This window comes from Buteo buteo, chromosome 19, assembly GCF_964188355.1.
Source record: "Buteo buteo chromosome 19, bButBut1.hap1.1, whole genome shotgun sequence".
NCBI classification, from domain to species: Eukaryota; Metazoa; Chordata; class Aves; order Accipitriformes; family Accipitridae; genus Buteo; species Buteo buteo.
This window is the reverse complement of record NC_134189.1, coordinates 12,582,510-12,595,880: the sequence shown is the minus strand read 5'-3', so window position 1 is coordinate 12,595,880 and position 13,371 is coordinate 12,582,510. Positions and strand designations below refer to the sequence as shown.

Genomic DNA, 13,371 nt, shown 5'->3' with positions numbered 1-13,371 from the left:
CAACTGTAGCAAGACAGATGCTACAGATGCATGGTACTGTCATGCAGTGCAGCGACTGAAGGTCTCTTTACAGCACTTCAAGCTTTCTCATATCAAGTCATTCCAGAGGGTGGGAAACAAATGTTGGACATTTAAACAGCCCATCCTGCAGAAGCAGCATGGGAGATGTTGCAGCACTCCCAATAAAAAGCATCACATTAGCAGCCTCGGCTCAAGCGTATCGTTACTTCAATCACATCAGAAGTTTGAGGCTCTCTTGTAAGTCTGGCCTAACGCAAGTACAAACGAAAGGATTTTGAAAAGAGCTGCAAGGTAACTCATGAAGGTTGACAGGATGTCTGAAGATGTCTATTTACCCACCTTTACTGCTATTTGTTGCACATTTAGCGTATCTCCAATTCACAATAAAAACTTCTAAACCTGGGCCCATTAGTAGGTAAGGATCTTTTGAGTTTGCCTGAAAATATTCTCTAAGTATTTTTAAACCCCTCAACTCTTCAATCTTTAGCTATCCATCTGCTAATGAACATAAGTCATTATTAACTGTCTACAGGTGGCATCAATACTCTGCACTGTAATCAGCACTACTGCTGAGAACATGCAAAAACACATCCCCATCAGTTACAGTAGTGTCCAACATAGGAATAATTTGGAAAAGAAGTCTTCTGCACTGTTCCACTATAAAGACTACCTCCCCTCCAAGTCTGATGTCAGCTAACATACACTGAAGCATAATTACTAAGGCAGGCCAAAAAAAAAAGCCAAAAAGCCCATGCACCCACAACTTGCTAACTCTCCCCAGTTTCTGTCATTTCACTGAACTGTCCTGAAAGTTTCCACCAAAAGCTTAGAGAAAATGAGTGCTTGTTATTATGAGTTTAACAGCAGAGAATACCTAACACGAGAACCCAAACTTCTAAAGGTGTGCTAAGAGCAGCTCAGCTGAGCCATGGGATGGGAGGGAATACAAGGTGGCAGATGAGAATGGGCTGCATGAAACAGATCCAAGCAGCAGAATAAAACCAAAAAGACAAAACAAAAAACAGACAAGGAAGGAGTAAAGGTGTTACACACAAAGAGCCAAGCAGGGCGTACTCAGAAATCGGGTCCTCCTGCCACCAGGCTTGAACGTCACTCTCTCAGATGCACAGTTAAACTTCGCACAGCCTGTGAGAAAACAAAAACGGGAATAACAGAGAAAGGAGAGAAGAGACAGAACACCACTACAAGATGTTAGCAACTTGAGGTTGGAAGGGTGAAATGCATTAACATGGCACACAAGAATAAGCCTCAAAGTGTGGACCAAAGAGTATGTAGACAATATACAGAGTGAAAAAACTCCCTCCAACACCTCCAGACATTAGGCCAAGTTTGCAGTGTTACTCTCCAGTACATAACCTGACAATAAGGTTGCAATCTACAGGAAAGCCAAATCCTGGCAAAAGTATCCAATTATAAAATGGTACTGCACAACTCTAGATACAGGGAGATGATTCAAGTAGCTCCAAAACACTTGAAACAGTTCATTAAAAAAAACCCTAGAGAAAATTCTTCCAAAAAGTCTGTTTCCATTTTCTGTCTGTACTTCTCCAATTTCAGCAAAAACATGCGTTAGAATTGATGTATTCAATCAGTCTATGGCAAAGCTTTTCAAAAAGATGTTCAAGGGGAAAAAAAACTGGAACAGATAAGTTCAGAGAAGTAAAGGAATAAAGCTATCATCCCCGTAATGACTGGCCAGCAAAAAAGCCCTCCCTCTCAAATAGATCAGAGCTGTGTCTGAGAAATTATTTGATAACAAGCAATCCACAACTTGAGTGACTTGAGTAAATGAACAATTCATTGTTCCTACCATTCCACCCTGCTACCCTAACTCTTCCTCCCAGGATAATGCTTTAACTCACAATTGAGGAACATGAGCCTTTTTTACCATTTATCATTAAAAATTCCATTGACAGAAACAGCCAAAGCAGTTCGGAAGTCTAAAAGAACTGAAGTCTTCAGAAATTTCCTATCATTTCAATTATCTGTTAACATCAAAGCTGCTCTGCCCCTTCCTTAGTGTCACTTCGCATTTCCAACCCCCCATTCTCATCTGTCTCCTCAGCCTTTTGGCCAATACCTTTCCCCCAGGTCAGCAGAACATTGCTTGCCACCACCATACTGCACACTTTTATATTCTCTTTGGTGCTTTCATTACAGCAGACAGGGCCATGCGCTATATATTCATTACTTCAACAACCTCACACTTCACCTGTGTGAGAAGGTAGATATCTAGTTGCAAAAAACACCCTTATCAGCCTCCATGCATAGGTTGGAGACTACCAATCTACTTTATGCTATGTATTAAAAATAGAGTGTCATCCAGTTGATCGTTCACCAGTAACAAAGGTGCAAGGCTCGACACCAATTCCATTTCAAGTCTTACCTTGGCCCGGTGCCGAAAGGCTTGGTACCGAAAGGGCACCATCACTGGTAAAGGCAGAGTAGAGATTTTCGCTAGAAGGTGAAGGTTTGAGGGGCTGTAACAAATGGTTCTGCCCAGTCTCTGGCACACTACCAGGAGGATGAAGAGTCTGCTGTGGGGGCAAGACTGATGGTGCACTTTGAGCTGACAGATTGCCTAGAGGAAGAAGGAAGGCAAAAAGTCGTTCAACATTTCAGTTACCCCACATCATTTTCAAAGCTTCTGTAGTTGTTCCCAAGGGACAGGATTAAAAACTGAGTAAAATTTGACTGGAACATTTACTAGGGAGTGAAGTCACTCAAATGATCAGCTGAGCTATTATGCTAGTGATACAGGAAGAAGTGCTGGGCGGGGGGGGGGGGGGGGGGGGCACAGATACCTTCTGGTCAAGCATGACAACCCAGGCAAGAGAGGGGGAGGCAGAGGGAGGGAACTATTCCAGTTTCTGAGAAAGCAGTAAGACTAGAAAAATTCTTATTTACTTAAGTTTGAAGGCAACTCTGTGCTAGCTCACTGTCACATGCTCACACATAGCTCCCCTATCATATAACAAAACAGAAATGAGCAGCCAGGGTGACTGGATACAGAAACTGTGGCATGACAGGGAACTACCGAAGTGAATGTGCAGGAAGCAGTAACAAATATTTCTGCTCGCAGTGCTGGCCCTCCAGTGTGGTTTACTCAATGCTACAGGATTTGAGAGACATCTACGATTAGCCAGCAAGCATCTGACATCTATGTCATTCAAACAGTAAACAGAACTATTTTTCTGAGTCCTGTTTATTCTAAGAACGGTTTTAGTAAGAAAGGAAGCCTTGACAATTGAAACTGTTTCTCAGTTTGTAAGTACAAAAAAATTTCAACTCCATTAAAAAAAAATCACTACTTTAACATCCATCAACAGTGACTGAGTTTCTGAAGTGTAAGGACACTAGTAATACCATGCTTAATTGCTACTAAAGTAGAGAAAAAATATCTCTGAAGATGACTATAGAGACCAGCCCCATTCCGCAAAATCAGTTTCAGGTGGCAACAAGAGCAGTTTATCTTAAAAATAAATAAATGAATAAATAAAATAAAAGTTTTCCCCCATACTGTAAATTTACACTTTTCTTCCTAGTCAGAGCCCTATGAGTAACCTCTAAAAAATACAAATCACAACTTTAGAACTGCTCTTACAGAACAATGTAAGCGTATCTTTCAGTGGATTGCAGAAGTCACAAGCAAGACTACCAAATAGCAAAAGCAATTTCAAAAATGATCTAGTAATCCAGGCTGTGGAGGAACTGGGACACACATACCCCCCTCCAAAAGACAGGACAGAGAGACAGACATAAATCTAAGAATCAGAGATAGTACCTTGTGTGTTTTATCTACTCAGAAAATTGAATAAAGTCTTACCTGATAGTTGAGGGCTTTTGTTTCCCTGGGAGCTGCTACGACTGGACTTGCTGCCTTTTCCTTTAGTAGGTCGTCTCCTCCTTCCTGAAAGGGGTGCAGCTGGGGGAATAATTACTGCAGGTGGGGCCTTTCCCAATTTCATGTATAGTGACTCAATCTCCTGTTTCTGGCGACTCTGCAGCTCCTGGATCTCTTTAAGGTGCCTAACAAGTTACCAAAGAGTATGACTTACAAAAGTTATATGTATATACATGCATGCATACAAACCCTCCCCTCCAGTCAAGCTTGACCAGCTTCTTCGGTCAAACTCTCATTAACGTTTAAGAAAGGTGGAAATAAATCTTTTCCACAAATAACCACTGAATGCAGATGGCAGAACACTTGCCATTTTCCACTGTGCTCTAACCCTTGCTAGAATTCCAACACAAAGGCCCCAGTGTTGTAATCATAAAACCAGGATAAATGGAAGTACAAACAGGAACATACACCTACTGCAGAAGATCAAATCATTCAGCATTAAAATGCTACAGGAATAGCTAGATTACTCATTTTCTGAGACATATGGCCTTGGAGACTTCTACATTTGTATTACCTTAGGTTTTTTTCAGAGGGGTTGCATACAAAAGATTTAAAATTGCCAGCTGCCCTAAAAAAACTTCAACTTCCAGCATAAATAAATTAGTAGGTCACATTCCTTGACTTCTAAATTTTTTTCTAAGCCAACAAGGATTCTTCAGGAAAAGGAAAACGATTAGAAATGCAGAGCTGTGTGTCATTTTCAAATGAGACACCACTTTTCCCACTAACTACTAAATTTCAGTGATACGCAAAAGCTTCTACATATCTGCAGTCTTATCCACAGTGCAGCAATCAATCTACATATAAACACATACAACAAGGTTACAGGTTAGAAAATTCAGTACAGCAAACATGTATATACCTTTTTTGTTATAACTGTATACTACTTTCCCACTAAAGAATCTTACTTCCCACATAAACACTGACAAAGTGTCCTGATACTTAGCAAAGGTTGAGGCTCGTAAAGAAGTTCACTTCTGTTCTTTGTGAAAAGTAAAGTATAGCTAGAATTCATATTAATCCTATTACATATATTTCATACGTGACCACACAAGGAAAAAAGCCTTACTTCTCTCGTAACCGACGGAGTTCCAATTTCAAGTCTTCATCTTCAATATCTGACTCATTGTCACTGCTCATGTAAGAAGAGTTGAATGAGTTGCTAAGGCTCTGAACAGGGAGGCTGATCTTCGACCCCAGGGGCTGGAGGGAGTCTGGGCTCCCTGAGCCGTCATCCAAATCCTTAGCCAACCCGCTTAAGAAAGCGGCCTCCGGTTCAGAGGACGGACCGTTCATGTGTGGGGACTGCCTTGACTCCAACTCTTTCTTCGGAGCTGCAGCTGAAGAAGCAACTTGTTCCAAGCCCACAGAGAGAGGAAGAGTCATTGGCTCCTTCTCTGCACAGCTGACCTCATCCTGAGTCTTTAACACCGAAAAGCGCCCCACTTGATCCGTTGTTGTTGTCACCTGAAAGCGCCCAACCTTAGTAGGCTGACCAACATCTACTGGTAATTGCAGCACAGGAACTGTCTGAGGAATGCCATCTACCACATCCAAGGAAGAGTCAGCGACAGCCTCGCTTTTCCGACTGCCAGCCTGCTTTACCAGTGTACTCTCTGGGCTACTGCCAGAAAGAGATGAAGAATCAGTGGAGGTGGTTTCAAATTGCACCGGCTTAGTTTCAGGTTTGTCACCCTCTTTTAGCACGTCATCCACTGCCACGGATACCTAGAATAGAAATGCAATCATGCAGACTTTCTTAGTTCTTCCTTAACATGATCCTTTTATTTACCTGAACAGTAAGATGCATGTGAGAGAGGGAAAATAACTTGTTTCCTTGGTATGCCACAAAGCAAGCTACTGCATCCCTCCAAGTAAGACACTGCCACACAAAATAGTACTTCTAAGCAATCTGGAGGATTCACTCCAAGAAACATAGCAAATTCAGAGGGGAATTCCTTCACAAACAGGACATAATACAGCGAACATCCCAGCATTGTTAGCTAAAATGCAGCTAACACTAAAGACCAAGGCCAACAGTTACACAGCTAAGGCCTGACATGATGAAATGCTGTATTCACAACTCTAGACCTACATAATCTAGTGCAATCTCTGCCCTGAATGAAAACACCATCTGCACAAAGCACTGCATTCACAAGCTCAACATGGACATTTTCTCCAGAAAGAAAAGCCCACCATGAGGCACACTGAGCAGGCACTACACAGGAACTGCTCCAAGATCCTGTACCAACAACCAAATCAGTTTAACATCTCCTACCTGAAACCGTCCCATTTTAAGAACACCTGCTCCTGCTGTGGTAGCTGTAGCACTGCTCTCTCCACCACAGGATGCTGAAGCTAAGGAAAAGGAGAATGGTATTAAGGAGAAAATGAGCAATATATTATTTGAACTCCAACCATTTCTTTTTATCTACTTCAAACTCAACTGTCAGTTAAGTCCTAACAGGCTTTTGGATTCATGGAGCCTGACCTCTTTTTTTTCAATTTTACCATATAGAACATCAAACTGCAAGTATTTTTCTATAAAGTTTCCCTGCACAGTATACTTGCCAAAAGTGCACTTTTAGATAGCAGTAAAAAAAGCACACTGATTCAAACAAGGATGTGAAATAGCCAAAGAATAAAAAACAGAACTGGAATTTATGTAAGAAAAAGCTTATTTTAATTCAATACCCACAATGACTACCTAACTTTCACAAATGCTGGGGACAATTTATTAATATAAAAATGGTAAGCTGAAGAAATGCTATAAACCACATTTACTCAAAGCAGTCTATCTGAAGCTTTCAGAGCTGGATTCTGAGGTGTCAGCTCCTAATTTTGTTGCTGTATGCACTGGCAGTATAAGGTTACAAAGCTGAGAAATAACATTCTGGTTTTAAATCAGTTCTATTGGACAGCTTGCTGTGCTTATTAAGCAACTTCCTAGTTTGTTTAATTTTACCTTCAAACCTTCAGCAGGCAAAACCCAACTCAGTTTCTAGCAGACAAATGAGTTCTACAGTATAGTTCACTACCAACGTACCAAAATGGGAATATTTTATTTTCCTACTGGTTTTATTAGCTTTTGAAGGTTTGTCATTGAACTTCAGAGGCACAGGCAAGTTAAATAATGTTTACTAGATAGTTCAGAAATAATTTTAGTACCACATCAACAGTTTTTTTAAAAAAGAAGATTTTTAAAATTAAAACAATTAGGAGAATACTGACAGGAAACTCTCAACTATTTTGCAAGCTGTTGGGTCCCCCCCACCCCGCCCCCAACAATTAAACTCAGTTTAGAATTGAAAGTCATTGATCATTCAGACTTCAATTGTTGATCATCCAGTCAACCTTCAGTTGCTCTAAAGCAGCCAGAAGGGAGTCTGGTTTTCCTACTACCTTTCTTAAATTTTTGGTAGTTTAACCTTCATTTCTCTATTTATATAGAAAGGAAACACTCTTAGGTAAGGGAGAGGTATCCTACACATTGAACACAACACGATGATGCAAGATAAGAAGTCTTACTGTTGTTGCTGAGAACATAACACGTGACAGAAAACAGTTCCTTCAAATCCTGAAGCTGTACCTTAGCAGCATACTGGAGATTCTTTGCAAGTCTTAATTTAGTATTTTGGACAGCTTTAAATCTTAAATGAGCGACTATAATATGCATATACATCATTCCCCTCTCGTGGGCTACAGTGGAAATTTTCAGTCTAGTTACTAAAAACTAATACGATCCTTAAGAAGTTGTCATTGTATGACTTACTGAAAAAGGCTCTATCCTTCTAAGTTACTAGTCTGTTCAATTTTGGATTATATCTCCATACTGAGAAACCATCTAAAATAATCAAGGCTGTCTTACCATCCTTCAGAGACTGTGTTGCAGTAGACACCAGCCCGGTAACCGTTGTAGATGCTACTGAGGGCACAGACTACAGGTTCAAGGGGGAAAACAAAATAAAATTAAATTAAAAGAATCAGCAATTTCATTGAATGTCAACAAATCCACCATACTGCATACCACACAATCTTTTATGTCCACTAGGGTCAAAGTATGACCCACGACAAGACAAATGCAGAGTTTTTAACCTCCAAAGCAAGCAGTATCAGCAAGACATTTTGCATGCCTTACAACCATGAGGCTGTCAGCAGAACACCCATTTCTGCTCCGCAAAAGTAATGCATAAGTAGCCACTTGGAGATCACAATGTCAATTATTATCTTCATTCTGTAACAAAGTTTAGTATTATAGTCTTCTAAAATTTCAGGTCCCTACTTTAAACATCCCTCCCAAATTAAGAGTGACATATCACATACTGCTTGGTTAGTGCTCTTCCCCCTTATTCCATAGCCACTTTTCCTTCTGGTTTGGTGACAGTAATGACATCACTAGAAAAGCTGGATTAAGAACTAATACCAAAACCAGTCTCAGGAAATACGTAATCTATTGTAACATACAGATTTTTCCTGTTTTGGTTGACTCAGTCCCACGAACTGGAAGATGACTCTTCATTTTTATTTTTAAAAGTCTAAAGACTGGTGTAGGGATATTAAAAGCAGTGACCTAAGAGCATGACCTTGAGAAAACACTGCAGTTTTTCAAGACTACTAAACTGCCAACATTGCAAACGTACACAGGCAGGAGCAGATGTCACTGGAACAGTCTCTGGACTAAGGGTTCTTCTCAGCTTAGCATCCAGATCTTCCAGTGGCTGTTGGGACTGAGAAAGGAAAGAGTAAACAGCTGTCCCAGTTCAGGAGAAATACATCACATTTGAGAAACAGCCATATTTAATACTAAAATTTAAAGCAGTCAGTACAGCTTTGATATTTCTACCATGTTCCCTTCCTACATGTTTACATTTAACATGTATAGCATAGTAAGACTGGAAGCAATTTAAGCAACATATTTGGTAAAAAACAGAAAAGAAGCATTAACTGGAACTTCTGGTTTTCCTAAAGTTAGCATAAAATTTGCATTCCTGCTTTTAAGAACTGAGTAAATATGCTGCAAGACTCCAAGTTCTAAATTTTTTGGTTGGATAACAGAGATAATTTGTATTATGGAATATCTAAAATCTTGAAGAAAGTAAGTCAAAGAGAAGAAAAAAAAAATCAAAAAGATGCCATAATTTCAAAAGCAAGCATGGATAAAGCACGAGTGAGGATAACACAAATTTAAATTAAAAAACAAAACAAAACAAAACAAAAAAACCCAACCACACACTTACAAGTTCCCTCAAAGAAGCTATCTGGATGGATTGACTTGAAGAGGAGGAAGGGAGAAAGGCAGAATCTCTCTTATTACTTAGATTTCAGCTGTTTGAGCAGGCATTCAAGATATTTTTCAAACTTGGCCAACTGAATTGGTGAGGGGAAGAGAAGAAGAATACCTAAAAATATCTTAAAGATAAGAAAAGTTTGGATTCACTCAAAATTAATAATTAGGGCCATATCCATAAGATGCATAAGAAAGAAGAAAGTGTTGGCAGATATCACTAAGTTAGAATTCTGACCCTATGGAGTAGAAATTTCCATTCAAACTTCAGCATCACTAATCTTTCCATGTCTTTCATATTAAAAAGCTAGATCTGTTTTTAGAACCGAAGCTGAGGTCACAGCAACATAAAATCATTACCTTCCACTTTCAAAAACTGAAAGTTAGAGGTACACAATAGCATAAAGATGCTTTCAAACAGGTTGCCAGGATGACAGTCTTCCTGAATTGTGGATTTCAAAACACAACCAAAAAAAAAAAAAAAAATCTAAGAACAATAAACCCTGTATCAATTCCATCAAAAAAAAAAAAAAAGCACAAGAAGATGCAGACTTCTGACTCCATTCAGAAATCCAAATGCTTAGCAGAGAAGTGAGCTAATTTAATTCCATAATACTGTAAAATAAAGAGAACACTTCACCTGAAATACTATATAATTCTCATCACTTATGCTCACAAGAAGATATTTGCTTCAAGTAGTCAAAGAGCTGAAACATCAGAATGATCAGGAAATAAAGATTTCCTTATGGAACACAGGTACAAAAATGAAGCTTGAAAAATTACTCTAAATACACTTTAAAAAGCAATTAGGGAATAAACAGAACAGGTATTTAAGACTAAGGAACAAACTGTCCAAAACTGGTCTTGAGATGACATGTACTTTGTCCACAAATTAGGAGTCTGGTATTAAGGAAAGAAAAGAAAAAAAAAAAAAGAAAAAAAAAAAGTTGTGTAATGAGCTACTGACAGAAGCAGTAAGGAAGGAAAGCCTATCTACTTAAAGACAAGCCAGTAATTTTCCAGATAATATTATGTGATAGCAGCAAATGCTCTCAACAGTCAATTAGATTTGATCCAGCTGGTCTCCTCCAATTTTGTCTCACTCCTAGACAGGCTTTAGAGTTCAAATGAGAAGTAAAATTAGGTAAGCTGTTTGCAAAGGAGAAGAAGCAAGGGACCTATAGTTGTGCCTCTTCCATATGACAAATCCTGCCAGAAATACCTATGACAAACAGGAATAAGCCTTTTGCAGTGGTACAGTGGCTTGAGTCACATAAGTGGCTACAAAGGCTTTGAGTTTGGGGGAAAATATTACTAATATACCCAGTTCCGAGCAATGACCATAGAAAGGACTATGAATTTAGCATGACTGATTTTAACCACCTGCCTCTAGATCCATTTGCTACCCTTGCTCACGGTAAGAACACAGATAAGAATTATCACCAAATTGCTGTCTCTTCTTCAGCAAAACCATGCTTCAGAAAGAACTGATTGAAAGGCATAAACCAGCTTCTGCCTCTAGAAGCTGGAGGAAAAAAATGTGTTGCTTGCTAACACTATCATCTTATAGCTCTACATAAGTCATTCAGCTTCTTGCTCAGTTTGGAGGCAGAAGATACGCATTTCCTGATTACACACAGGGCAGCAATATGGTCCTCATTCAGCCTGCTAGAAAGAAACTGCATAAAACTAAATACGGCAGCACTCCTTTCATGACAGGTTTCAAGAGCCATACATTCACTTTCATAGTTTTCTTACAGAGAAAGCACAAGTTTCTGCCTTTTCACACTGAATAATACTTTCCAAGTAGTGGACTGATTCTCATTGCTTACAAAAGATTTAAACATGCTTTAATTAAAAAGAAGAGACAACCAAGAAGTAGTCCTGGACACAGAGGCCACCTGCAAGGACTCCTTGATTAAGGTCACTGATTTGCATTTGCTCCATCAGATGAAGACCAAGAAGGTGGTAGAGTAGCAATAGACAGGATGAGATGTCAACTTTCAGCACACTGTAACTTAGGTCCACTAGACTGTTTCCATCCTAACCTCCAGGACATACTCTACGTAAATCTTAGACCGCCTAAGAGAGATTCTTAACAGATCACAAAATTATGACATCTACTGGGAGAATAAGAGAAACTGCTGAATCAAGACAGAGCTTCTGCATAGAGAGCACTGGAGGAAAAAAGCTGGAAAGTTAAAAAGGGACTATTAATGTCATAACCAACATAAAACTACACGAAAGCAGCTAATATGCCCTGCTGCTCAACTCTCCTCATGTCTTCAGAACCAGGCAATACTATAGTTCTCACATGTAAAAGAAAGAAATGGAAATACTATTCCAATAGTATCTTTGAAGATTAGTACCCTAATACATGTGATACAGTTTTTATAGTTTTAGCTGTAGAACATGAGCCATGACAGCTCATTAACCAAAGTTGCCTTAGCACAGTTTAAATTTGCAATTTTCTAACACTATTCTTTTGTACGAGTCAGCTTAAATCCTTTCAGATCCAAGTTTTCTCATCAAGCTATTGTAAATCCCAAAAAAGGAACATCTTGCATAGAACTAAAATTACTTCTAAAGTTTATTTTAAATTCCCTTCCACAAGTAAAACTTGAATTCAAGACTGCCATTGCAAGAGATGAGAGGGAGAATGTTACCAGAGTGTTATGGGGAAGACTTGATCAAGGTTAGCTCAGTCTGCATTAAAAAAAAAATCAGTCCATAATGCTAATAAGTATTGTACAAGTTTTCACACTGCAGCTATTTTATGGGAATTACTTTAAAATTACAGTTAAGACTTAAGTGAATAATTCCTTTCTATAAAAGGACAGACTCCAATTCAAGTGAAGCTTTTGGACACATATTCTAAGACTATTCACTACAGACTTAAGCCACAGGTAGAAGAGGTTAATACTGTAGGAAGCACATGTACACTGGAAAACACTAGATTTGAGACAAAAGCACTCTGACCCTTAAGCAGGCACCACTATGTATTCACCTGAATCATATCTTCTTTACAGGTTTGAATATAAAATTGGGGTGATAATTCTGTGCCAAGTGTACTTTAATACAATTCTATACAAAGTCATCTTTGTGTTTATTCACGAACTTCTTTCAAAAGCAGCACAACTCTATCTCATGGTCTCATGGGTTTTGTTCAGTTATTTTTTCAGCTTTTCTCTGCATATTGAAGTGTAGTGTTCCCATGTTACATCTCATTACACAGCATGTAGAAGATCCATGAAACAGTTTTGTCTTAATACAGTTCTTTCAATTACGGGGCAAGGGGCTCATGTCTATTTTTTAGACAGACATGAAGACCTATTTATTCTTCATGGTCTTGAGCTGATCACCTGTCCAATTTACATACAAAATATCCAAGCTAACTATTGCATACAAGGACAGAATCCAAGCAAGGGAAGCCACTGTTACATTTCAACTCATGTTTATGATCAGGAGCTTCAAATACCTTTTGGAAATCTGAAAGCCTAGTGAAATCAGAGTGTAGTAAAAGCCGCAAAAAAACCAGAACAGAAATTCACAACACCAGCAATTTTGCATTTTCATTAACACTTAATTGCAGTATATATTGTTTCCCTAAAGAGCTATTATTTTGCTACTATACGCTTTTCAAGAAGAAAACAGTTTCAAGTTTTATGCACATTCACCTGTGTTATGTTTTTAAAAACCCTCTAAAGTTCAGGTTAACACACTAAAAAACCCAAAGCCTGATTAATTGTTCCTGTACTTCAGACACTGAGTACTGCATCCTGAAGGGCAAGCTACATATCCAGTGCTGAAGTGACTCTGGCTACTGCTACAGTTAAACAAAAGGGGTTACTCAGTCAAAAGAAAAGAAAAACAAAAGGCATTAATAACATGCAATAGAGAGTTTAATCAAAACATGCTCTTTGAAAGGAAAAGCAGCAGATAAAATCTGTCAAGTTGTGTAGCACCTGAGTTAGTGAAGGTCCTGGAAAAGGTGGCAGCGGCTCACTGGATGGAGTGCCAGCCGGAAGTTCAGAACCTACTGGTAGCACCTATGGATAATGAAGAGGAAACGCGAGTCCATCAGACACGGAACAACAGAAGGATCAGATACCAAGCTACCGTCAGTCATGTCATACAACAG

At 39.0% G+C, this 13,371-nt stretch overlaps 1 protein-coding gene across 7 annotated transcripts in view; it reads right to left on the bottom strand.

Annotated features, from left to right (window-relative positions):
- WNK1 (WNK lysine deficient protein kinase 1) overlaps positions 1-13,371 on the bottom strand; it is a 107,114-nt gene that overhangs the window by 7,841 nt on the left and 85,902 nt on the right. For 4 of the 7 annotated variants that reach the window (XM_075051090.1, XM_075051091.1, XM_075051092.1 and 1 more), the window contains 8 exons: positions 13,196-13,279; positions 8,587-8,673; positions 7,815-7,884; positions 6,225-6,304; positions 5,016-5,674; positions 3,869-4,071; positions 2,429-2,623; positions 1,075-1,167 (listed from right to left, as the gene is read on the bottom strand). In XM_075051090.1, the coding sequence (XP_074907191.1) occupies positions 1,075-1,167; positions 2,429-2,623; positions 3,869-4,071; positions 5,016-5,674; positions 6,225-6,304; positions 7,815-7,884; positions 8,587-8,673; positions 13,196-13,279 (1,471 nt within the window). The remainder of the gene's footprint in view (positions 1-1,074; positions 1,168-2,428; positions 2,624-3,868; positions 4,072-5,015; positions 5,675-6,224; positions 6,305-7,814; positions 7,885-8,586; positions 8,674-13,195; positions 13,280-13,371) is intronic. The other 3 variants (XM_075051087.1, XM_075051088.1, XM_075051089.1) reach the window with 2 other exon arrangements.